General features: G+C 40.8%; 1 protein-coding gene and 1 long non-coding RNA gene across 3 annotated transcripts in view; both read right to left on the reverse strand.

Annotated features, from left to right (window-relative positions):
• Positions 1-27,398, reverse strand: part of PIAS1 (protein inhibitor of activated STAT 1) — a 56,050-nt gene that overhangs the window by 27,972 nt on the left and 680 nt on the right. For both annotated transcript variants that reach the window (XM_058846692.1, XM_058846691.1), the window contains exon 2: positions 3,025-3,469. In XM_058846692.1, coding sequence (XP_058702675.1) covers positions 3,025-3,469 — 445 coding nt within the window. The remainder of the gene's footprint in view (positions 1-3,024; positions 3,470-27,398) is intronic.
• On the reverse strand, positions 24,658-27,301 carry LOC131582985 (uncharacterized). The gene is made up of 2 exons (XR_009278422.1): positions 25,066-27,301; positions 24,658-24,968 (listed from the first exon to the last, which is right to left on the reverse strand). It is a non-coding gene; the product is annotated as an uncharacterized LOC131582985 (long non-coding RNA).

Raw genomic sequence — 27,398 nt, forward strand, 5'->3', positions numbered from 1 at the left:
GATTAAATGACCAAAATCTCTGCTTTTTACAATAACTAAAGCAAAAAAAAATACAAGTAAATGTGGCAGATCCTTCAGAATGCACAGACAAGCTCAGCACTCACATATCAGGTGGGAAAACACCTAAAAAGAAGATTAAATGACCAAAATCTCTGCTTTTTACATCAACTAAAGCAAAATAAACACCAATAAGGGCGGCAGAAGGGCACAGACAGCCCCAGCCCCCCCAGGCTGTCGCTGCTCAGATTTGTTTACTCGGGATTTCTCCTGCAAAGCTTTGGGGTTTTGTTTTTTCTCTCACTCACCCACCCTTCTCTCCCCAAATCTCCTCTCACAAATCCGCTCCTCCCACCAGCTGGGAAGCTCTGCTGGGGTTTCGAGGCAGCAGAAGGTTCCAACCCACAGAAATCACCAGGAATGGGGCTGCTTTTAGGGAATATTGAGGGGTATTAGAAGTGAAGGCTGATGTGAAGTGCTCCGTGCAAGAAAAAACAATCCCATAATATCATATATAATATTATAGAAAATATAATATTTTTATATTATTTTATATATATTTATGTTTATTTTTATATATTTTATATATATTATTGTTTTATATTTATTTTATATTATAAAAAATATATACCACCAGAATATTATATAATATATATTGATATAGTATATATATTATATAATAATAGATATAATATATATTATACCACATTAATATATTATATTAAATAGTATATATAATACCTCATATAATATATATTATATGTATTATATATTATAAAATAATAAAATATAATTATGTATATATAATATAATATATAATAGAGATTATATTATATATTTATATAATATATACAATATATTAAATTGCATAATTATATTGTATAATTTCTTATATATTATACTATAATATACTATAATATAATATACTATAATATACTATACTAAAATAAAATATAATATAATACAGTATAACATAACATAATATATTATAATAATGTATAACATATATATAATATATATTATTATATATTCTATATATAATATAGAATATAATAAAATATTACATATAGAATATATATAATATATTATAATGTAATATAATATAATATATATTATATAATATATGTTATATTATATTATATATATTTATATATATAATTATATATATAATATAACATAATGTAATATAATATAATATATATTATATTATATATTATATATTATATTATATATAATTGATATATATTTTATATATATAATTATATCTTTATTTTTATATTAATTATATTTATCAATAAATATAATAATACTCTGGGAGCAGCAGATTCCTCTCAGCAGCTCCAGCAGTGATTTAGACCTTCACACCAAAATCAGCTGCCAGAAAAACACCAACAACAGCAAAAAACCCACAAATTCTCTAAATTCAGACACTGAGACTGCAACGGAGCCAGCGAATTTCCAGCCTGGCACCCCTTCCCAGCACAGATGAGAACATTTTAGAAGCTTGATGGATTTGGGGGTAGTTTTGTTTAGTTTGGGGTTGTTTTTTTTATCATAATGAAGCTCTGTGGTTTATAAGAACTCCTGAAAGCAGAATGGTTTGGGGGTTGTTTTTTCCTTTTTTTCTAGGATTTGTTTCTTGTCAAAGCCCCCCCACTCCTTTAAAAATAACGGATGTTTAAATCATATTTAGAGGCTCAGCTAAAGCAACTAATGAGTGTTAGGTAAGATGTCTCTCCATGCAGAACAATCTGTTCCAAAAGTTACCAAAAATAGCAATTCTCTAAACACTGCTGTGATGCAATATTTAACCACTTGCTGCTGCTGCAGCAGCTCAGTTTGACCATCTGAGTTTGAACCAACTCAAATTTCACCACAAACCCGCCAAAACACCGCGAGATTTTCTTACCAAGGCTGGTGGGTTTGATCAGCTCATCTAACAAGTCCTAGAAAGGGAGTTTCTGTCCCAAAATTTACCAAAAACTGCAATTCTCTATTAACCACTTGCTGCAGCAGCAGCAGCTGAATTTGACCATTTGAATTTGAACCAACTCAAATTTCACCTCCAATCCCCCAAAACACCACGAGTTTTTCTTCCTGAGACTGGTGGGTTTGATCAGCTCATCCAACAAGTCATAGAAAGGGAGTCTCTGTCCCAAAATTTACCAAAACTTGCAATTCTTTAAACACTGCTGTGATGTTAACCACTTGCTGCAGCAGCCGCAGCATTTGACCATTTGAACTTGAACCAACTCGAATTTGACCACGAATCCCCCAAAACACCACAAGATTTTCTTACTGAGGCTGGTGGGTTTGATTAACTGATCCAACAAGTCATAGAAAAGGAGTTTCTGTCCCAAAATTTACCAAAAACTGCAATTCTCTATTAACCATTTGCTGCAGCAGCAGCAGCAGCAGCTGAATTTGACCATTTGAATTTAACCGCCAATCCCCCAAAGCACCGCGAGGAGTTTTTCTTACCGAGGCTGGTGGGTTTGATCAGCTCATCCAACAAGTCAGAGAAAAGGAGTTTCTGTCCCAAAATTTACCAAAACTTGCAATTCTCTAAACACTGCTGTGATGTTAACCACTTGCTGCAGCAGCAGCAGCATTTGACCATTTGAATTTGACAGCGAATTCCCCCAAAGCACCGCGAGTTTTTCTTACCGAGGCTGGTGGGTTTGATCAGCTCATCCAACAAGTCATAGAAATGGAGTTTCTGTCCCAAAATTTACCAAAAATTGCAATTCTCTAAACACTGCTGCAGCAGCAGCAGCTGAATTTGACCATTTCAATTTGAACCAACTCAAATTTCACCTCGAATCCCCAAAACACCGTGAGTTTTCTTTACCGAGGCTGGTGGGTTTGATCAGCTCATCCAACAAGTCAGAGAAAAGGAGTTTCTGTCCCAAAATTTACCAAAAACTGCAATTCTCTATTAACCACTTGCTGCAGCAGCAGCAGCTGAATTTGACCATTTGAATTTGACCGCGAATCCCCCAAAGCACCGCGAGGAGTTTTTCTTACCGAGGCTGGTGGGTTTGATCAGCTCATCCAACAAGTCGTAGAAAGGGAGTTTCTGCAGTTTGATGTCGGGGTGCACGGGGTGCAGGGCCGAGGTGAGGTGGGGCAGTTCCAGTTCGTGTTTGGGTCCCAGCAGCGACACGGGGAGCAAGGGGGACGTGGCGGGGTGGCCGTCGTAGCCGAGCTGTGGAATGGTGGATGGCGACAGCGTGGCCGGCATGGAGCTGGAGTGCACGCTGGGGATGGACAGGTCTGCTGGGGTCATGATTTTCTGGGGGAACCTTCTCCTATAGAGTTCTTTGATTTTCATCTGGACGGCGGGGCTGCAGCCAGCCTTCAGCAAGTGCAGGGCTTTGGTCAGCAGTTCGTGTTTGCGGCCGTGCTTGTTCCTCCCCGCGTAGCCCAGCAGCACCTGCAGCTCCGAAACTCGAAGGCTCATAACCATTTGCTTCAAAGAAACGAAACAAAGAATTAATAGGGGCACTTCCAGCACCCTCACCCGCGCTAGGAAGGGCTTGAAGGCCGTTAAGCAGGAGGATTTTAAAGGTTCTGCGCCCCCTTTTGCAACGCTCACATATTTTTTAAATGCTCAGGGTTTATTTTCCACTCTGCAATAAGAGATTTTTAAAGGCATTTCCATTCTGTGGGCAAAAACCTGAGGAAAGGACTCGGTGCAGAATAAAGGTTGTGACTGTACTTGGGTTTTTTTTTTAATCACTCACTAAAATCTCTGATGTCAATAATTTGTTATTGCTCTGGCTGGATGTAAAAGCAGTTCCACATTGACAAATCCAAGCTGTGCCAGCCCTGAACTCCAAACAGCACTTCCAAGTGCCTCCCCCAGTTTGCAGCAGAAATAAAAGGCTCAGAGCCAGGAGATCAATGGCATTAAAAGGAGAGGGAATATGATCCCAGCTGACCCCGTGGCACCACTCCTGGGTTAAAGGAAACTTCTTCCCGTTCCATCTCTGCGCTCCTCCCGTCAGAGCTGCGGATCCTGCTCTGGGCTCTGCCTCCTGTTAATTAGCATCCTCATTAATGTGTCTCCCAATGGGATCTAATGAATCAGGCTGGTACACCTCGTCACCTGTTTGACTTCTCCAGAACGGAGAACAACACCTCCCCAGCCAGTGAAACCAGTAACCACCACTCGGCATCGACTGGGCGGGCAGGAGCCAGAAAATCAACTTCAGGGCCTGGTTTTCACGGAAAAATTTATTTCAGTCCTTGTTCATCATCAGAAGGCCTGAGACACCAGCTGGAATGGTGATTCCCTGCGGAATTCTGGATTGCCAAGGAATCATGAAGAAATACAATGGCTAAAACCCACCGATGAGACAGGCGGCATCCTCTGCGTGAAACAATTCAATATTTTGTAGTCAACCCCATAAAGATCTGACTGCACACAACAATTGATGGATTTATCTGGGAGCAAAGCAGCTCATTCAGCACAGGAGGGAGGGTTCTGCAATTTCCCAGCCACTGAAGGATCAAGACCCAAAACAGAATTTGGAATCTCTGAATTAGACCACAAACCCTCCCCATCCTCTCTGCTCCTTCCAACCCTGCAAAGCATTCGGTCTCAAACACCGCTCTGATTTTATTCCACGTTAATTCTCAAACCTCAAGTGCCCAGATTAGAAAGGCCCTACCCCTGGCTTTAGTAAAACCAGCCCCAAACTCCCATCGTCTCCTCAGAGCTCCAGCACCTGCAAGATCACTAATTACAAGATATTTAAAAGCCCTAAATGAGGTGATTCACGTCTTTAATGAGGTTTGCAGCAGCCACACCAAAGTCAAATTTGCCACAAGGTTTCTGCTCTGCCGAACCACAGCTCGGGAACCTGGCTGAGCCTTCCACAAACCCTTTGGAAATACATGGAGTTGTTTTTTTTTTTAATCTCTGAATACCCCAAGAACCTTCTTCACATTTAACTCTGAGACTGTCACGGATCCACTAATGAGAACAGACGAGCTGCTTGGTAAGAAATGAAGATGTCTTAAAAGAATAAGGCATTTCAGTTCCAATCTGAAGTGTTGACAGCTGAAAGGAAAGTGAAACAAATAGATTCGAAACATGGAAAAACACTATTTATAATGCTTTCCAAACACTTCTTCGACAGAACGAGGAGCTACAGCTGAAGGGTTTCGTGCCATCACCATTAAAAGTCACTTCCTCAACAGCCAGAACCTCTCAGAGCTTCACTCTCCTCTTGTTTTGTAAGAAAGGAGCAGCAGAGGACTGAGAAATAACTGAGGCAGTGAGAATCTCCTGCTCCACGCTGGAGAATTTCCATTTTTAAGGTGAAGGCGAGCTGGAACGAGCACACACAAAGCAAGGTCCGCGCTGGAGCCAGACTCGGAGACCAAAACAAACAAAATTCCCACATCTTCCCCACCCCGGCGCATTCCTCGCGCAGGAGGACAGGAACAATTTTGTTTGCAGTGCTCAGGGCACCGACAGAACCCTCCTTAAAAACAGCAATAAAGCCATGTGGCTTTTATTAACCCTCCATAATTTATAGATAAACCTTTTATCCGCAACAAAGAGAGCCTTGAAGCATCCCCACCTCGCCCAGGGCTCTGCCAGGGGATGCTGTCCACGGGAAAAGTCTCCTACGACACCAACACCAAAATTCCCGTCCCCTCCTCCAACCCAGGAGCGTTTCAGAGGATCCAACCCAGCTCCACCAGCACAAATCCAAACCCTCTCCACGCTCTGATCCGTGGTCTCCTGACCCTGGGACGGGCAGGGAAACAACCCAAACGCAAATGCGTGAAAAAAACTCAATTTCCCTGTCACATCTCATCACAATTCCGACCCCTCGCTGGCTCAGCTGCAAAGACACAAAGAGTTTTGCTCCAGGAAATGTTGGAAATGTTGATTTTCTTTCCTGTTGCCTGCAGCAGTCGAGCAGAAAAGATCACTGGAACCTGCCAGGTCCAAAGCCCACCTTGAAGAGCAAAGAACTTCCCCCACCTCTGGCTGCTGAGCAGAATTCCCCCAAAAAAATTTGGATTTCTCTGTCCTGACAGGAAATAAAGGAACAGAACAACAACAACAAAAAGCTGAAATGCAGCTTTGTTTCTATCAAATAGAAATGAAAAAAAACCCCTTTTATTTCTATAAAAGGATATGCCCAATTCCCAAGGATCGACTGCACAGAAATCCCGCAATTCCAAGCGTTCAGTCCTGGGAATATTCATTCCTACAAACACCACAGCAGTGCACAAGAAATTGATGTTATTTAGCTCTGAAAAGGTTGAGGTTTTGGCACTGGGATTTCCAACAATTCCCAGCATCAAACAGGCGCCGGTTTTGTGCGCTTTGGTACTGAGGGAACGCTCAAAATTCCCAAAGAGGATGAGGATGGTGAGGAATATTTTTAAAAGTCGGGAGAAGCTCTCCAGAAAAAAAAAAAATCTCTCCAGGAATGCAGCTTAGCTCGGGTTGGTGGCAGATTTGGGATGGAGGAGTGAGGAAGGGAGATGTGAGAGCACAGCAACGGCGGCACTCGCGGATTCCTCATCCCGGCTCCCTCCGACATTCCCATCCCAAATCCCATCCCAAATCCCATCCCAAATCCCATCCCAAATCCCTTCCCAAATCCCTTCCCAAATCCCTCGGGGATCTGCTGCCATCCCAGCAGTCCCACGCTTCCCCCTGGGAGCTGGGAAAGAGCCCAGGTTGTTTTCCCTCCTCCCCTGTTCTCCGTGTTCCCAAACCTGGGTTGTTTTCCCGGCTGGGTCAATCCCAGGATTTGACGCCGTTCCGGCTGCTGGAGGAAAATCCCAAATTTCTGTGTGTTGAGGAAACACCTGGAAATGAGGGGTATTCCCACCAAAAAATAAAAAAAACCAAAAAATTGAAATATATGAGACTGCTGCTCACACTCTGCAGTGATTATCCATAGGAAAGGGATCTTCCTCTACGGCTCTTCCCCAAAATAATCATCACATATAATTTATTAAATAAATTAACATATTATTTTTTAAATAAAAAGTTATCAGAGGTGAAATCCTGGCTTTCCACACAAACCCAGGAGAGATTCCCAAACCTCAGATTCCCAGCTGGAGGAATTCCAACCCTCAGCACAACAGGTCAGAGCGCTCTCAGCAGTTGAATCTTGTCTCCGTGCCCTAGGAAAACTGGGAATTAAGCTTAAAAATAAATCCAGTCTAAGGGTTGGTGCCTCTGGATATGAAATTCCCTGGAAAAACCGTGCCTGGCACTGATTATTCAATTATTTGTTATTGACATGATTCAATTATGAATTATTTAATTATTCAGGTGAACCTGATTTTTTTCCCCCATTTTTAGAAGGGTCGGACTTGTCTGAGAGGTAAAACGCAGGCAGAAATCAACATTAATTTCTATTTTTAATCAACTGAGAACGATGGGCGAGACTGAGCATTTCTCATCCATCCACCAGCACAAAAAATGTCTTTTTTCATCCATTTTTCACCCATTTTTCATCCAAAACCGCCTTGAAATCAAAATATTCCAATCCAAGTTTTCTGAACTTCTCCGGTTTATCAGCCCTGGGATCTGCCTGGAGAATCCAAGGAATTATTAGGAATTATTCCTGGATGTTTCTGGTGAGCAGAGGCCGGGAAAAAGCTCCACATCCATTTATAAACAGCAATTTCAGGCAGTGACAGTGAATTGTTTGTTATTAAAAACACACTAATTAGCGATCTTTTAGTAATTAAGAGTCATTATGACAGAAGAGGGGAAGAGCTGCAGCAAATTCCTTCAAAGGTGGAGGACAACACAAATGGAAATTTCCTCCTTATTGGAAAAAGAATTCCATAATCACTCCTAAAAAACTGATTAAAATTATTAAAAAATAATTTAGGAATTATTAATATTTAAAACTAAATTTAAAAATTAAAAATTAATAATATTAATTTAGGAATTACTATTAAAATTTAAAATTAAATTTAAAATTTAAAAAATTAAATATTATTAATGATAATTCAAAAATATTTTTAAAATATTAAATTATTTCAAAGAAATCATTTTTAATTGTATTATTAAAGATGATTTTTTCTCTAATAAAAGCAAGGAGGAAGCGTTAGATGAGGATGGAAATGGTTCTGAATTAATTTCAATAAACTCCAACCCCCAGCTGTAAAAATACAGCTCCTGCCTGCTCTGAGCAGCCTCTTTAACCCCTGAGTGGAACCTTCTGGAAAAACTCAGCTCTTTCTCCACTCACAATAAACTCCTGGATATTTCAGATCTGTGAAACTCCTGAAAGTAAAACTCCTGAAAAATCCTGAAGGTAAAAAAAGGAAAAAAATCCCAATTTTTAATAAATTAAATTTTATTTAAATTTTTAAAAAAAAATATTTTTTTTAATTAATAAATTAATACAAATTCCCTATCCCTAAATTCCACCTGTGAGTGGAGCCAAGGAAAATCTCAAGGCTGAAGGAGAAAAAAAATGAATTCATTATCCCAAAAATCTGCAGGAGGGAATGGAACAAATCCTGGGAAGCAAAAAAGCCAAAGGCAGAAATCCCTGGAATTCAAACCAGAGGGGAGGCAAAGGCACAGGAGAAAAATCTGTATTTGATATATCAAATATATAATAAATCTATAAATCTATAGAAATCTAAATATATAAATAATATAAAATATACAATATTTTTAAATTTATAATTCAATTTTTTTAAAAAATAATTTTTTTAATTTTAAATTTTTAATATTTTTAATTAAATATTTTTTTTATTATCATATTTTTAATTATTTGGCTGGAAATGCCAAAAAAGCTTGGACAGAGCTCCTGATGGCACCTAAAGAGATCTGGGCTTCTTGAAATGAAAAGAATTAAAATTTAAATAATTCCATAATTTCATTTAAATAATTAAAATTTAAATAAATAAATGCACTCACGATTTTCCCTGCCATAAAAAGCGGCAGGCAAAATTTACTTTTAAAAAAAAGGAGATTTCTTTGTGAATTAAATGGCTGCAGAATTATTTATTAATTATTTATTAATTATTTTGAACCAACCTGGGAATGATGAAGCTTTTCCAGCCTTTGCAATTCTGGGATTGTGCAGTTTTAAATTCAGATTCTACAATTTGAAAATTCCACAGATTATTTATTTAAATAGATAAATAAAAAATATTATTTATATATATATATAGATATATATTATTGGCAGATTTTTCTCCTGGCAAGCACTTCTTCTACTTTATACCTATTTATGTTTTTAGGTAAAACCTGAATATCCCCAAATTCTGTGAATTTTAGGAAGCTCAGTGATGCTGTTTTGAACCTGAATAATAATAATAATAATAATAATAATAATAATAATAATAATAATAATAATAATAATAATAATAATAATAAAGAAAAGGGAGAGAAAAGGGAGAGAAAAGGGAGAGAAAAGGGAGAGAAAAGGGAGAGAAAAGGGAGAGAAAAGGGGGAGAAAAGGGGGAGAAAAGGGGGAGAAAAGGGGGAGAAAAGGGAGAGAAAAGGGGGAGAAAAGGGAGAGGAAAAAGAGAGGAAAAAGAGAGGAAAAAGAGAGGAAAAAAGAGAAAAAAGAGAGAAAAAAGAGAGGAAAAAGAGAGGAAAAAGAGAGGAAAAAGAGAGGAAAAAGAGAGGAAAAAGAGAAAAAAAGAGAGAAAAAAGAGAGGAAAAAAGAGGGAAAAAAGAGAGAAAAAAGAGGGAAAAAAGAAAGAAAAGAGGGGGAAAAGGGGGTGAAAAGAAGGATGGATTTTGCTGAGCTCTGGGAGATGGGAAATTCCCAATCCTGGCACATCAGAGCCCTTCCAGACCCACATTCCAACCCTTTTCCTACATTTTTTTCCCCTCTGGGAAGGAGATCCCGAAGTGGGCGAGCAGAACCCCCAAATTCAGCATTTCACCCCCAAACTGAGGGGTTGGTTTTATATTTTTTTTGGTGCTGGGGCAGGGATTTGCTCCAGCTGCCAGAGAGATTTGTTAGGAAAAGCCTGCCAAGATTTAAGTCACGCCTAAATCAGGTTTGATTTAAAGCAAGTCCCGCTTTATCTTAATCCTTAACGAAAGTTTTACCGCTCCCAGGAGGATTTCCCTGCTAGGTGAAGGATATTATTACTTTTGCTATTAAATAAGGTTGCTGACACAGTGGTAATCTCCATTTTCTTGGGGAAAAAAAAAAGGTTTGGGGTTTTTTTTTTGGAGTTTTTTAACATTTAATTGTCCCTGGTGGATTTTTGTCTCTTTGAAAAGAGCTGGGAATTCCGTGCTGGAATGATTTCCACGGCGAGAAAAGGCAGAAATTCCGCTTTAGGAAATCCTGGATGGCCTCTCTGCAAACACACCCAAGGCTATGAGCAAAGAGAATTATTTGGGAGAGGGTCACTGCCAGACAAATTGACTTTTTATTAAGAATATTCTTCCCTAAAGCCGTGCTGGATGAGGGAAGAGCCAGCTCCCATGGGATGAGGTGCAGGGAAGGCCCAGCCAGATGCAGACAGATGTGAAAAAATCATTTTTAGCAACAAAAAAAATGTGTTCCTAAACCCAGGATCCTCTCAGGATCGCTGTGACAGAAGTTTTCAGCTCCTAGGATAAAAAAAAGGACCAAGAAGTCACAAATTCTCATCGATTTCCCCTCCCTGATTTTAAAAAAAATGAAATATCCGCTTTAGAATCCATGATTAACACGAATTAAACAATCACAGCAACTCCTGGAGTGAGATTTGGGATCTCCAGACAGGATTTTCCTGTCAGACTCCCCTTTCCCAACCAGATAAAAACTCTTTTTTTACTTCCTAAATATCTCAAATACCTGCATGAAGCACGGGGAGCTTTTGTAAATCAATTTTGAGGGAAAGCTGGGGAAGAATGCATCTGGAATTCCATGAATGTACTCCAGGAGCAGGACACACACCAAGAACAACAATTCCCACATCCAGGCCTCGATGTTTGCTTGGAAAACTCTGGAAATCCTTCCCTGCCTTGTGTTTGTCAACTCCAACTGGATTAAAACAAATTACTCCAAGGAATTTTCCTCCAAGATTTGAAAAGAAAATCTTATTTCTGTACCTTGTAAAGTGATTTATTCCCCACGTGCCCCAAGTGAAAAATGAGTTATCCACTAGAAGTTTGCTATTAATTAGCTCCAAATGAGGAAACACTTCAAGGAATGAGATTCTGCCCTCAAATCCATCCAAAAAATCCCATTTTTTTCCTCCTGGTTTGTCCCATTTTTCCAGGATGCAGCACAGGAGACAGATGACATCATCCCTGACTATTATTGTGGCATCTCAAGGAGGTTTAATTAAGAATTATATTAAATTTGGGTAGTGATTTGCAAAGTGCTGAACAGCAGGGTGAAGGCAGGACATAATTGAATCTCATTTCCCTGAAAAGTAACCAATGGCTCTGCTCATGCCCCAAGAGAGGGAGAACTGCAAAACCGGAGTCATCAGCTCACAATTCACACTGGAAAAGGGGAAAAATCATCAAAGCCAAGCAGGAATGTGATAAAATTCATGTTTTCTTTTGGAATTTCAGGCAAAATTCCCTAAAAATGGAATTCCCAAGGTTTGTGAAGTGGTTGGAGCTCAGGGTTTGTCAGAGGGAATGAGATCACCCCGGGAATATCCATCCTGCAGGATGTGGGGGGGAAAAAAGGGGGAGAAGAGAAAAGAAAAGGGGGAGAAAAGAAAAGAAAAGGAGGAGAAAAGAAAAGGAGGAGAAAAGAAAAGGAGGAGAAAAGAAAAGGAGGAGAAAAGAAAAGGGGGAGAAAAGAGAAGGGGGAGAAAAGAAAAGGGGGAGAAAAGGAGAAGAAAAGGAAAAAAGGAGAAAAGAGAAGGAGAAAAGAGGAGAAAAGAGAAGGAGAAAAGAGAAGGAGAAAAGAGAAGGAGAAAAGAGAAGGAGAAAAGAGAAGGAGAAAAGAGAAGGAGAAAAGAGAAGGAGAAAAGAGAAGGAGAAAAGAAAGAGAAGGAGAAAAGAAAGAGAAGGAGAAAAGAAAGAGAAGGAGAAAAGAAAGAGAAGGAGAAAAGAAAGAGAAGGAGAAAAGAAAGAGAAGGAGAAAAGAAGGAGAAGGAGAAAAGAAGGAGAAAAGAAGGAGTAAAGAAGGAGAAAAGAAAAGGAGGAGAAAAAAAAGGAGAAAAGAAAAGGAGGAGAAAAGAAGGAGAAAAGAAAATAAGGAGAAAAGAAAATAAGGAGAAAAGAAAAGGAGAAAAAAGAAGGAGGAGAAAAAAGAAGGAGCAAAACTCAAACACCAGGAATGGGAAATGATATTTTATCATTCATAAACCAAAAGATTTTTACACCAAAAGATTCCCCTTCCCCAAGGAAATAAATCTGCTGCCAGCAAACCCCTGGGAAAGGCTCTGGCCGAGCCCCCGCTCCCCTCCAGCAGAACAATAATTCATTAACAGCAGCAATTAGGCTGAATTGTGATCACAGAAATGAGCCAGCCACAAGTTCCCACTGTGAAAATCAGCTGAGAACGAGGATTCCACCAAGCAATCACCCCTGGCATCTGCATGGGAAAAGCCAAAAAAAGCCAAATTGAAAAGCAAAGAGCTAAAATTCCACATTTCTTTATTTCCTAATTATTTCAGGCGGCCAAAGTATGATTTATTTATTTTTTTTTAAAGTAATAAGTCATCGAGATTAATTAAAAGCTTGAGAAATTGTCTTTTTGCATTGTTTTTGTGATATTTAAATAAAGGATTTGCGCCTCTGATGTGTTTTCCTACCGTATTAATTAGGAATTATATTGTTATATTAAAAGTATTGCTGCCCTTTTCTATTTTATGGAATATCTGGCTGTGAATCCACAGGTTCAGCACCAAGAAACTCGTGGTTAAATGAGTCTGGAATGGTTTATTTACTATATGGTATAGAATTTGTATTTACATCCCATAATGACACTGATTAAAGGCTAAAATTGATTTTATAAATTGAAAAATCAGGAAATAAAGTGGGATGTGAATGCAAGGCCAGGGGAAAATGCTGGAAGGGAAAAGTTCAGCTCCCACTGAAAACCTGTCCCAAATTTATTTACTATAGGGTATAGAATTTGTATTTACTTCTCATATTAATACTAATTATAAAATATATTTTATGATTAGAGAAATCAGGAAATAAACTGGGACGTGAATGCAAGGCCAGGGGAAAGTCCTGGAAGGGAAAAGTTCAGCTCCAACTGAAAACCTCCTGTCCCAAATTTATTTATTATATGGTGTAGAATTTGTATTTACATCCCATAATGACACTGATTAAAGGCTAAAATGGATTTTATAATTAGTAAAATCAGGAAATAAAGTGGGATGTGAATGCAAGGCCAGGGGAAAGTCCTGGAAGGGAAAAGTTCAGTTCCAACTGAAAACCTCCTGTCCCAAATTTACTTATTATAGGGTATAGAATTTGTATTTACATCCCATAATGACACTGATTAAATTATAAAATATATTTTATGATTAGAGAAATCAGGAAATAAACCTCCTGGGATGTGAATGCAAGGCCAGGGGAAAATCCTGGCAGGGAAAAGTTCAGCTCCCACTGAACACTCCTGTCCCAAATTTATTTATTATATGGTATAGAATCTGTATTTACATCCCATAATGACACTGATTAAAGGCTAAAATGGATTTTATAATTAGTAAAATCAGGAAAAAAACTGGGATGTGAATGCAAGGCCAGGGGAAAGTCCTGGAAGGGAAAAGTTCAGCTCCCACTGAACACTCCTGTCCCACTCTGGTTCCCAGCGAGGATTGGGAATCCTGGGGACACTCACGGGGACACGGGCGAGTTCTGGGCGAGTTCTGGGTGAATTTTGGGTGAATTTTGGGTGATTGATTGATTCCTGGCTGATTGATTGATTTCTGGCTGATTGATTGATTCCTGGCTGATTTCTGGCTGATTTCTGGGTGAATTTTGGGTGATTGATTGATTCCTGGCTGATTGATTGATTGATTCCTGGCTGATTCCTGGCTGATTCCTGGCTGATTGATTGATTCCTGGCTGATTGATTGATTGATTCCTGGCTGACTGATTGATTGATTCCTGGCTGACTGATTGATTCCTGGCTGATTGATTGATTGATTCCTGGCTGATTGATTGATTGATTCCTGGCTGATTGATTTCTGGCTGATTGATTGATTCCTGGCTGATTCCTGGCTTACTGATTCCTGACTGATTGATTGATTCCTGGCTGATTGATTGATTTCTGGCTGATTGATTCCTGGCTGATTCCTGGCTGATTGATTCCTGGCTGATTGATTGATTCCTGGCTGATTGATTGATTGATTCCTGGCTGATTGATTGATTGATTCCTGGCTGACTGATTGATTGATTGATTCCTGGCTGATTGATTTCTGGCTGATTGATTGATTTCTGGCTGATTCCTGGCTTACTGATTCCTGACTGATTGATTGATTTCTGGCTGATTGATTCCTGGCTGATTCCTGGCTGATTGATTTCTGGCTGATTCATTGATTCCTGGCTGATTGATTGATTGATTTCTGGCTGATTGATTGATTCCTGGCTGATTGATTGATTCCTGGCTGATTGATTGATTTCTGGCTGATTGATTGATTGATTTCTGGCTGATTGATTGATTCCTGGCTGATTGATTCCTGGCTGATTCATTGATTCCTGGCTGATTCATTGATTTCTGGCTGACTGATTGATTCCTGGCTGATTGATTGATTCCTGGCTGATTGACTGATTGATTTCTGGCTGATTGATTGATTTCTGGCTGACTGATTGATTCCTGGCTGACTGATTCCTGGCTGATTCATTGATTCCTGGCTGATTCATTGATTCCTGGCTGATTCATTGATTCCTGGCTGATTCATTGATTCCTGGCTGATTCATTGATTCCTGGCTGATTCATTGATTTCTGGCTGATTCATTGATTCCTGGCTGATTGATTGATTCCTGCCTGATTGATTCCTGGCTGATTCATTGATTTCTGGCTGATTCATTGATTTCTGGCTGATTGATTGATTCCTGGCTGATTGATTCCTGGCTGATTGATTCCTGGCTGATTTTTGGGTGATTCCTGGCTGATTCCTGGCTGATTTTTGGCTGATTCCTGGCTGATTTTTGGCTGATTCCTGGCTGATTTCTCTGTCTGCTGCTGCCAGGATTTCAGGATCAGGGAGCCTGTGAGGAATCCCAGGATTTCATCCCAGCAGCAGCAGCAGCAGCACCCACCAAGCCCTGAACGCAGATCCTGGGGCTGGAGCTCCAAGAGCCTCGGGCACAAAGAAAGGGAAAGGGAGAGCAGGAAATTCAGATTTTCACATCAGCCACAAGGCAGGGCTTCTTCCCAGCCAGGAAAAAATGCAGGGAGCTGACAGAAGAATGGCAGAGGAAACAAATCTTCCTGCTTTTCTTCAGCTTTCAATGAGCAGAAACAAAAATGGTTTTGTATAAACTTGTGGCTGGAGAGAAGATGAGCCTCAAGCAAGGCCTAAACTCCTCAAAGCCGATCCCAACACAACAATTCCAATTTCACCCCTCAAAATCTGGGGTATTTTATCCTTCCAGCTTCCAGCCATGCCAGCAAAGTGCATTTTTATGTGCATTACCAGCGGGTTACCTATGGGCTCAAGCATGCAGTGAGCTAGGAAATTCGATATATTCTGTTTGCAATATTTTCCTGGCCCACACAGAGCACAGCAGGGACTTGAGGAATATTTTCCCAGCACTCTGGCACGTGCTAAGGACACTTGCTTGGTGGGAAGAGGGAGATTTCATTCCCCCAAACCACCACCTCATCCTCCAGACACTTTTTTTTCTTCCAATCAGATTGAATCTGATCAATTTATTCCCACAATAACCTCTACCCTGAATAGAAAAAAAACCCTTGATGGAATGAGGGGTTTTATAGAAGGCAAATTTCAGCCACAAATAAGATTTCAAATATGTGAAAACCAGTGAGAAACTCCAAGCAGGATCCTGCATTCAGCCACGGGAATAAAAAATCCAAAAAGCTGCCCAAGAAAATTGTGATAGGAAAAAATCCAAATCCCAACCAAATGAGAATTTTGAATTCAAGCATTCCCTGACTTTTCCAAGTGAAAATCCTGGCAGGGAAAAGTCCAGGGTTAGGAAAAACCTCCTGTTAGGTTAGGGAAAACCTCCTGTCCCCACTTGCAATTTATTTACTATATGGTATAGAAATTGTATTTACATCCCATACTGACACAGATTAAAGGCTAAAATATATTTTATAATTAGAGAAATCAGGAAATAAACTGGGATGTGAATGCAAGGCCAGGGGAAAATCCTGGAAGGGAAAAGTTCAGCTCCAACTGAGAACCTCCTGTCCCAAGTTTATTTACTATATGGTATAGAATTTATATCCCATAATGACACTGATTAAAGGTTAAAATAGATTTTATAATTAGAGAAATCAGGAAATAAACTGGGATGTGAATGCAAGGCCAGGGGAAAATCCTGGAAGGGAAAAGTTCAGCTCCCACTGAAAACCCTTCCCCGGTTTATTTATTTTATGGTATAGAAATGATACAAAATTTGTATTTACATCCCATATTGACACAGATTAAATCATAAAATCTATTTTATAATTAGAAAAATTAGCAGAAAACCTGCTGGGATATGAATGCAAGGCCAGGGGAAAATGCTGGAAGGGAGAAGTTCCTCTCCCCATTCCCATCCCGCTCCAGGGGCAGAGGGAGGAGGATGCTCCATCACTGCTCCTTTCCATCCTGGCTGACCAAAGCCACCCAAATCCCACCCTGAAGAGGAATTTCCATCTCCACGAGCCTTTTCCAGCTCATTAATGGCCTCTGAATAACTCTCACACCAATTTATTCCCTGCCTGTCCCTTTTACTGGGATTATTTAGGGTCTCCTGACAAAACAAGGCGTTTTCTGGGTTTCAGCACAGAATTTTTATATCAATTAAATTCACCTTTTTTCCTCCTGATCCCCTCACAAGGTAACAACCTACAGCTCCTGCCTGAAGATGTTTAAATTGCTCCACAACAAACTGCTCAGCCTCTATAGCAAAATGAAAAATAAATAAAAATAAAAATAAAAAAAAATAAAAATAAAATAATAAAAAACATAAAATAAAAATAAAATGAAAATAAAATGAAAATAAAATAAAAATAAAATAAAAATAAAATAAAAATAAAAATAAATAAAATAAATATAAAAATTAAAAAATAAAAATAAAATTAAAATAAAATTAAAATAAAATTAAAATAAAATTAAAATAAAAAATATATTTAAAAAATAAAATTTAAAAAATTAAAAATTAAAAAATTAAATAATAAAATAAAATAATAAAATAAAATATTAAAATATAAAGATAAATGCATCAAGGCATCATCATCATCGTGTGGGCCCGAGGAAGGGAGCAAGTGCAGGTAATCAATTATTAATTAACTCAAGCCTTTTACCACACTGTGTGAATGCCCTGGAAACAACAAAACCACGCTTTACCAAACTTTTTGAGTGAAATGAAGGTAGGAAATGAGTCCCAACACATCTCTGCTTCCCCTTCACGCAGCTTGGCACCACCAAAAAAACAACACAACAGCACAGGTGGAAGGAAAGGATGAAAATGCAGTGCTGAGCGTTCCTCCAACATCAATAACTCCTTGAAAATAAAATAAAACCAGGCTCTGGATCCTCAGCTGCTATTCAAAGTTCTTGTGTTACCATCGGGGCTGAGCTGTTCCAAGAGCAAACAATAGAGAAGGTCATGCGTGGACGGCACACTCGGCTTAACCTGTTCCTGAACATCCAAGAAAACTCCGGGATTTTTCATCCAAGAAAACTCAGAGGGGTTTTTAAGGATGGGAGAGGCTGGTTTAATGCCCAGAATTTTTGGGAAAAGCAGAGCAGCCAGCCCAGAGCTTTCCAGAGCTCTGCTGTGACCTTTGCCACTGCTGATAAACTCAGGTATGAAAACGTCAGCTGGGCTGCAAGCACACGAATCTCTGGGAAAAATAGAAATAAATGATTGGGAAGGCAGCAGAGAGTAAATAAAAAAATCATTCCAAATGATAGAAATTCCTGCTTTGCCCAAAAGCTCCGAGTGTGGGTGGGTTTGGTGGGCTCGGCACATAAAATGATATTAAATAATTTGATATACACACACGGGAGAAGTGGAAATGCTCAGAGGATGGCAAAAGTCCAACGTGATTTCCTTAATGAAGAAATAATGAAAGCTCAGAGTTCTCAACCTAAAAACAGAGGAGCTGGGGACAGCTGTGATCCAACAATCAGCACAGGGAGATGGACAGGGAGGAGCTGTTTGTCCTCCTCCATCCCAAAATCCGGGCTCAAAACAACACGAGCGGGGTCAGAAATCCCTCCAGAAAACACCAGGATCCAAATCAGGTTATTGAGGCTCAAGAGAAGCCTGGAGAGGCACCTGAAAATCGATTTATTCCGGCTCATCATAAATCTGGATGCAGAGGGCTGAGCTGGGGGGGGCTGCACATGGAGCAATGCAGGGAGGGGAATCTCTCCCGCTCTGTATTTTTATTTTTCACATTTTTTCCCCCTCTCTCTCATTTCTGGAAGCTGCAGGAGACACCAGCAGGCCTTGGTGTGAAGCACCACAGCCACTTTTCCACTCCTATCACCCCTCACACATTTCCTTTGAGCCATTTCCTCCAAAACCCAAGCAACGACGCCTCGAATAAAAACCTGACTGCAGAACAGAAAGAGTCAAATTTGAACAGCAAAGAGGTAAAAGTAGGAATTAACTGAATGAAAGCCTGGCTGGACACCCTTTAAAAAAATATTATTTAAAATCCTTGTGATTTAAAGCAACAACAGCTCTGATATTTGCGGGGAAAATAAAAGAATAAGTGAAACCACGATATTTGGACAGCTTCAAATCCTCTGATTTTGCACCAGGGAAAGGAGATACAACATCTGTACAAAAGTGAGATCATTTTATCAAGGGAGTCTGGAGAAAATGAGGAATGAATGTATCAAAACCATTCTCATCCACACAACTTTTTACAGGACTCTGAGCAGTTCAAATGCCAGATTTTTACCTGCACCAAATTATCTCTATTGCATTTGGCTTTCTGCTTTTTACCAAAAAATACAGAATAGGGAGCTGCACCTAAGCTAAACTGCCAAGGAAAACTCCATTTTGCTGCTGTTTTCATCCTATATTCTATTTCATCCTATATTCTATTTTATATCTATAGAATATAAAATATATATATGTATATATATATATTTTATGTATACATATAAAATCATTTTTATTTTTCAGTTGAATATCTTATAAATGGTTTAAACCATCTCATGTATCCCATTTTTTCAGTTGAATATCTTGCATAAACCATCTCACATATCCCATTTTTTTCAGTTTAATATCTTGTATAAACCACCTCATATATCCCATTTTTTCAGCTGAATATCTTGCATAAACCATCTCATTTATCCCATTTTTTTCAGTTTAATATCTTGTATAAACCACCTCATATATCCCATTTTTTTCAGTTGAATATCTTGTATAAACCATCTCATTTATCCCATTTTTTTCAGTTTAATATCTTGTATAAACCACCTCATAGATCCCATTTTTTTCAGTTGAATATTTTGTATAAACCATCTCATATATCCCATATTTTTGAGTTGAATATCTTGCATAAACCATCTCATATATCCCATTTTTTCAGTTGAATATCTTGCATAAACCATCTCATATATCCCATTTTTTTCAGTTGAATATCTTGTATAAACCATCTCATTTATCCCATTTTTTCAGCTGAATATTTTGTATAAACCACCTTGTATATCCCACTTTTTTCAGTTGAATATCTTCCATAAACCATCTCATATATCCCATTTTTTCAGTTGAATATCTTGCATAAACCATCTCATATATCCCATTTTTTCAGCTGAATATCTTGCATAAACCATCTCATATATCCCATTTTTTCAGCTGAATATTTTGTATAAACCACCTCATATACCCACTTTTTTTCAGTTGAATATCTTGCATAAACCATCTCATTTATCCCATTTTTCCAGCTGAATATCTTGCCTAAACCCAGCTTAGAAAAGCCAGGCCTCTGAGTTCTGCCCAGCACAACTTTCTGAGAACATTTCTCACGTGTCTGCACGCTCCACTGACCACGGCCACAAAAGATGCAGGTGCAGGTGCTGCAGCCAAGCAAGGAGGAGATGGAGCTCAGTTTTCCACATGTTTTGGAGCCATGGAATTAATGGGAGAAGGGGAAAAAGCGGGAGAGCTGGGTATCCTGAGTTTCACAATCATTTCATGGAGCCTCCTGGTGAAGAGCTGTGTGTCACCTTCTCCCCTCTGAAGGGGAGGATTATTTCTGCTCGTGAAATTTCAGTTTTTGGAAGCTATTTCTGCCTTTTCTGCCAGTATCAGTTTCAGGAACTGCTTTTGCACACTGCTGGGGATGTCCACAAACAGAAATCCTCAGGAGTAAAAACTCCTCGGGAACGACAACACCGAAAAACCTGTCCAAACCCCATTCCCAAAAATTCCTTGTGGAAGCTGTGAGGTGCAGCAGGATGAGCTGGCAGGAGGTTTGGGAACAGAGCTCCTTCAGCCTGCTGGAGAGAAAGCTTTGGAGCAACCTCCTGGCAACCTTCCAACGTGTCCAGGAGGTCACCAAGGAAACAGCCACCATCTTCCCACTGGAACACAGCCCAAGCTGAAGAACCTTCAGGATGGAGGTTTAAAAAAGCCAAACCAACCCTGTTTTCACCGTGAGAAGAGTTCAGCCAAGGAGGAGGCGGTGCCATCTCCATCCTGCGAGGTTTCACACGCCGAGCCCTGAGCGAGCTGCTCTGACCCCACTGCTCGGGCTGCAGATTTCCCACAGATCACAAAGCCATCCATGGTCAGGATCACAGGAGCAAGAAGGTGTCAAACCCAAAGAAACGCCATGAAAAACCAAGGGGAGAGCCCTGCTGAACTCTGGATTAAAGAATTCGGCGCGACAATTTGGATCAGGGCTGGAAACTGGGAAAAAGCACCATGAACACACAGGCAGAGGGCAGAAAGTGCCCCCAAAGGGATCCTTCACCTCTCACCAAGGAGGAGCTGCTGTGCCAGCCTGGAGCAGGGCAGGGACTGGAACTGCCCCTTGCTCCCTGTCCTGCTGTCAGGAGTCCTTCCCTGACGGAAAGCGGCCACTGGAGCATTTCCTGCAGCCCATCCAGGTTTATTCCCATGTGTCCATTCCCATTTCCTAACCCAAACACACGGGGAGCTCGCTGTGGAGCTGCCCACGAGGTGAGCAGCGCTCATCTCCTGAATAAACTTCCACATGGCCACAGAGTCTTTGCTCTGCTGCAGAGTCCAGGGCTCCCTTCTCTCTCCTCCTTTTCCTTCTCCTTAATTATCGTGCCACTTCCCATATAAATCTCTTGGATATCATCTCCTACAGACGTGAAGGTCAAGCTCAGGCTGACCTCTGGGCTAATCGTACCCTGAATTTTCAATTCTTTGTTTCCCATATTCCAGACGAGCCCAGAACACCCTCCCACTCCTCCCCAGCCTTGGAATCCCATCTCCAGAGCTCTCAAAGGGACACCACAGACCAGCAGAGCCATCCACAATCCCAGAAGGAAAAGGAGATGGAGCAAATTGCTGCCCTGGATCGATAGAGCTGCTCCAGCCAGAGAGGGGAAGGTTTGAAGCACAGCCCAGGGAGGACAATAAATATCCTGCTCACCTGGTTCTGTGGGGTTCTGACCAGAACACGGCCATCTCCTCAGCTCCATATATCCTCAAAGGTTTAATACCTTCTGCTTTCCCTTGTAGCCCCCAAGCTTTTAATTTACTTTGAAACAGCCACGTTTTATGGCAGTGACTACGTTTGAAATGGCTTTGATAGAGCTGAGTACAGAAAGAAGGAGTTTTTTGGAAGCTCCTTTCTCCTCCTCATCCCCCCCTCTCGAGCAAAAGATTCTGCTTTTAAGAAAATCATTTGTTTCTATGAACAGACTGCTCTTGAAGGTGCTAAGTGCAATTTCTGCATCATAAAATCCAATCATGTCCACTTCAAAAAGCCCAAAGCAAGGCTCTCAGCACTCCCTGCTCTGCACAGCACCAGTGACAGAGCACAATCAGTACCTGAGCTTCACCGAGAGGATTCCAAAATCCCTGCAGTCCCTCCAAACGGGCATTTCCCCTCTCCTCCCCACACAGAAACAGGACAAACGTTTATTTGGGATTCTTCTGTTCATCACAGGCAAAGGGGGAGCAGCACAGGCTCAGACAAAGGATTTACAGTGAAGTTTTTCACGTAAAAACTGTGTTTGCGTTCTTCCCTGAAATCTGGGGTTTTCAAAAGGCTTTTACTGCTTTTTATGGAGGGTGATAAAGCTGAGTTTTCCATTAGAAGGGCACCTGTAAAGCAAAAGTTTCCACACTGGGAGCAGAGCAGCAAAAGCAAACAGACATTTCTGACACAACTTCAGGTCTGGAGATGAAATTCTTTCCTCGTGGAGCCAAGAGCCGAACACCAGCACCCCGCGAAAGAGAAATGCCCCAGGAGAGAAAATCCATCCTCCAGTCACAAATCCTCTGGGACACTGAGAGATCCAAAAATTAACCCTCTCCAAAGGTTGATTCCCAACAACCAAGGGACTGTTGCTTCAAATTCCATGGTTTCAGCAGGGCCCAATGGCACAGGGATGGAGAGCACCAGCCCACCTCACTCCAAGCTTCAGGACCAACAAGAATTCCAGATGCTCCAGAGGGTCAGACCTCACCCCAATCCAAGCTTTAGGACAAACAGGGATCCCAAGAGATGCTCCAGAGGGTCAGACCTCACCCCAATCTAAGCTTTAGGACAAACAGGGATCCCAAGAGATGATCCAGAGAGACAGATCCAACCTCACTCCAAGCTTTAGGACCAACAAGAATTCCAAGAGATGCTCCACAGGGTCAGACCTCACCCCAATCCAAGCTTTAGGACAAACAGGAATTCCAGGAGATGCTCCAGAGGGTCAGACCTCACCCCAATCTAAGCTTTAGGGTAAATAGGAATCCCAGATGCTCCAGAGAGTCAGGCTTCACCTCACTCCAAGCTTCAGAACCAACAAGAATTCCAAAAGATGCTCCAGAGGGCCAGATCCCACCTCACTCCAAGCTTTAGGACAAACAGGAATTCCAAGAGATGATGCAGAGGGTCAGACCCCACCTCACTCCAAGCTTTAGGGTAAATAAGAATTCCAGATGCTCCAGAGGGTCAGACCCCACCTCACTCCAAGCTTTAGGACCAACAAGAATTCCAAGAGATGCTCCAGAGGGTCAGACCTCACCCCAATCCAAGCTTTAGGACCAACAAGAATTCCAGGAGATGCTCCAGAGGGTCAGACCTCACCCCAATCTAAGCTTTAGGATAAACAGGAATTCCAGGAGATGCTCCAGAGGGTCAGACCCCACCTCACTCCAAGCTTTAGGATAAACAGGAATTCCAGGAGATGCTCCAGAGGGTCAGACCCCATCCCAGTCCAAGCTTTCGGACCAACAAGAATTCCAGGAGATGCTCCAGAGAAAGGAGAGGCCTGGGGGTATCTCAGAACAATTACAGGGAGAGTCTCAAGTGCCTCAATTTGTTTTGGTTTTCGCTCTAATGGCACTAAGAGGGAACTGATGAGATGCTGATTTCCCCGGGAAGAGATTCCAGGAACTCCATCCCACCGTGCCAAAGGCATTATCAGTGACAAGCCTGCCCTGGATGCACAAAGCACAGCACCCAGAGGCTGCAGCCCTATAAATAACTCCAATATCAGGGGGAGCTGAGCTCTCCACACCCGGCTCCGTGGGATGGTTTTAACCCTTTGTCCTGATCCATGGATATTCCTCCCCATTTCCAGGCACTCCTGAGCACTTCTCCTCCCTTGCAGGAATGTTCTCCTCGTGCAATAAAAGCTGAATTAAAGTGCATCTCCTACCTGCTGCTAACCAGAATTCCTAAAAACCTTTACAACCCAAAGGAAAATCACCTGGAAATCCATTAAAAACGACCACTAGGAAATGCTGACAGCTTCCCCCTCAAATGAATTCCACTTGCACAGACCCACAGATCCTCCCAGGATGGGGAAGGTTTACCCACGAGCACTGCATTTATGTGCAGGCAACAATCTGGGATTTACTGGTGATAAAAAAGGGTTCTGGATGGAGGCTTTGATGGTTCAGCTGCCAATTTTATCCCTCTGATATCTGCAAGCTCAGTGTGGATGACCAAAAGCTCAAAAACAACAAAAAAAATAAGATATCCAGCCCCAAAAAAATCAGTTAAAAATACAATTCTGCTGACACAGGGCAAATTACAGCACGGACAAACGTAATCCAGGGGCTCAGATAACAATGAAAAGTAGATTATATTTACTTTAATCTCAGCAACACCCAACCTCAGCAATTTATAACAGGATTAAACAGAAAGAGCTCGTAATGCAGAAGTGTAAAATTCCAATTGAACACTGAAATAGGTAGATTATGTTAATTAAAATTAGGGGTGCAGTTCCACAGGTCCATTTGTCGCTGTTATCCCAAAACTGCTTCCCTGCCTTTCAGGGAGGGATATTTCCCAACTGAGGAATATTTCTAAGTGGTTTGTTTTCCTCACCATTGTGTGGAAATGCTGTGATGAATTTTCATTCAAACTCTTGGCTCACTTTTTTTTTTTTCTTTCTTTTTTTTTTTTAATTTTAATTTTATTTTTAAAGTATAAATTATGTCTAACAAGAAACACACCAGGGATCTCTCCAATCCCCAAAGGCACTTTCTTAAAAGGAGAGAGAACAAAGGAGAAAACCTCCCAGCATGTGCTTTCCAAGCCAGCTTCTTAGGACAGTATCAAGAATGACAATTCTCAAACATAAGCTTTTCTTTTCCCCTTCTTTGATCCGTGGTTAATTGAATTGATTATTGCAAACTGCGTAATGATTTCCAAAATGCTGGAGTGGAAGGCGAAGATCACAACAATCTAATAACCAATTTAAAGAGATGTAAGAAATATTGAAGGAAAGATTTAATCACTCAAGTATACTCCTTCCAATTAGAAAGAGCTTTAAATAGCTTACCTTGAGATAAATTAGAGTCTGGGTGCAATTAGACAGGAATAGTAATTAAGATCAGGAAAATTCACGTATGCCTCAGCCTATGGAGTGAGGGAGAGCTCTGCAGAAGAACAAACTTTCCAGTTACCTTATTTTGGGCAAACACACTGCTTTAATTTACCCAAACCTTCCCCAGTACCCAGGAATTCAGTAACCTCACAAGGCTGGGATCTGCAGAATTATGTTTGATCTTATCTGATGATTTTATTTTGGTTTTTTTTCTTTCCCCCCCCCCAACAGAACAAACAATCCCAAACGGGGCAAAAAAGGCTGAAAACGCTCTGGGTTTGTGGTAAGAAAAATCCATTACGGGAAAGGCAATTTCATGATTAAAACTCCATGAAAAATTGTGGCAAGTAAGGCTGACCACTGTTTTTCTGGAGGGAGCAAGAACTTTAATTTTCCTTTGGCAACAGCACCCATCGTATCGCATTCCCTAATTTCCACATGTGACACTCCCCACACATAACCCCGGGGTTCTTTGCACAGGAAGGAAACAAAAGTTTTAGAAACTTGAGTGAAGTTTTTCTGGCAAACTTTTTCTGGCCAAGCAAAAGAGTCCCTGCCCAAGTATTACAGTTGATTTTAGTTTTTAAAGGTTGTTAAATCTGAAATCAATCCCGTTTGCTAATTAATCAGAGGAGAACCCTTAAAGGTTTTACCTAAGAAAATGAAAATAATTAAAGGAGTCCATCGGTCATTCTTCAAACAGCAGAGCCTTAATCACAAACCCTCCCTTAGGTACCTTTCAACTGCAAAAAAATGAACTTAAAAGCACATTTTTTGGGGATTTACTCCTGCTTAAAAAATACCCAACCACGGTGTGAGAACTTTTCATAAATCCCATTTTTCTGAGGAGCACCCACCTCCTGCAGTACCTGGAGAGCTGCAGGGCCACAGCTCCAACCCCAAGCAGGAGATTTTGTGTCCCCTCTCCTCCCTGACACAGCAGGACCCACCCACGTGCATTTTTTTAATTCTGTACAGTCCAAAGACACAAAAAAATAAAACCAAAACAAAATCAGAATGTCCTGAGGTCTTCAAAGTATGAATGGAGGAAGTAATTACTTTTTTTTTTTTTTTTGTTAAGCAAAGTGATATAGCTACAGAAATAAAAAAAAAGCCCAACTTTTCAGAGTGCCATCCCGCAGTCCCTGCCTGCAAATACCGCTCTGTACAGAACCTGGGCAGAAGACTGAAATTAGGGATGGAATTTTTGAGAAGAAAATTGAAATTTGGGATGGCATTTTTGAGCAGAAAATTGAAATTGGGAATGAAACGATAACTTTGGCATTCACCCTCCACACCCCTGAGGCAGCAACTGCACTTTAAGAAACGTAAATTTTAAAAATTGCGATTTCTTCTCCAGAAGGAGACTTCTGTGAGTGATCAATGAAGGGGTTTGGAATGACTTTATTCCCTATTTCCCATCTCTTTTAACTCCTTTTGAGTCTGCCTTGCTAATGAAGGCATCACATAAAGCCAAGCTGGCTGCTGTGCACCACGAAACTCTCTGTGTACCAAAACACACTGTTCCATTTGCCACGCTAAAATTAACAAAAACTTCAGCACTGCAATCGCATCTTAACCCTTTTGATCTCATTATGTGGGAAGCCAGAGTTTGAAAAGGAGGAAAATAAAAGCTTAAGGATTCCCCAGCTCAAGCAATACAATATGGACTGAAGATTCCCAGGAAAACCAAGGCCAGAGAAGGATTTAAAGGAGGATCTGAAGGCTCCTGACCCACACAAGTCAGAACACACTCAGGATTTGATATTTCTTTACCTGCTGACAGCTCCTTACGCACCTAAAAATGAAAGCTCAACCATACCTTTGAAACACAGAAAAAAAACTCCGTTCTACCGAACCTCAAGGGAAAGACAAAATATCCCCTTAGTCATACTCGACGTATTCCGCAGTTTATGTTACACATTTAATATCCACCTGGTTTGTGCCGCTCGTTTGAAAGGAGGAGGCAGGAGCCCTCCTGGTGAACACAGACCCTGTGACAACTGCGAGCAAACTCTGAAACTTTGAACACCTCGCAGGGTGTGCAGGGCACAGCCTGCACCCACACCAAGTTTCGGGGAGGGGTCTTTTCCTTGGATTTTTGGGCGGGTGCCTCCCACCCTCTATCCCACGACTGCTGTTCCTCAAAATTGCTGTTTCTTTTACGCCCTAGGAAACCCAAAGTTCCGCGTTCGGCAGAGCTGCTCCTGCCTCCCCCCCCCGCCCTCCACCATCTCGGCTGAGCGCCCAAAACGCCCCAAAAAATTCCCCACCCGCCCCAAAATCCC

The sequence above is a fragment of the Poecile atricapillus genome, chromosome 11, assembly GCF_030490865.1.
Source record: "Poecile atricapillus isolate bPoeAtr1 chromosome 11, bPoeAtr1.hap1, whole genome shotgun sequence".
NCBI classification, from domain to species: Eukaryota; Metazoa; Chordata; class Aves; order Passeriformes; family Paridae; genus Poecile; species Poecile atricapillus.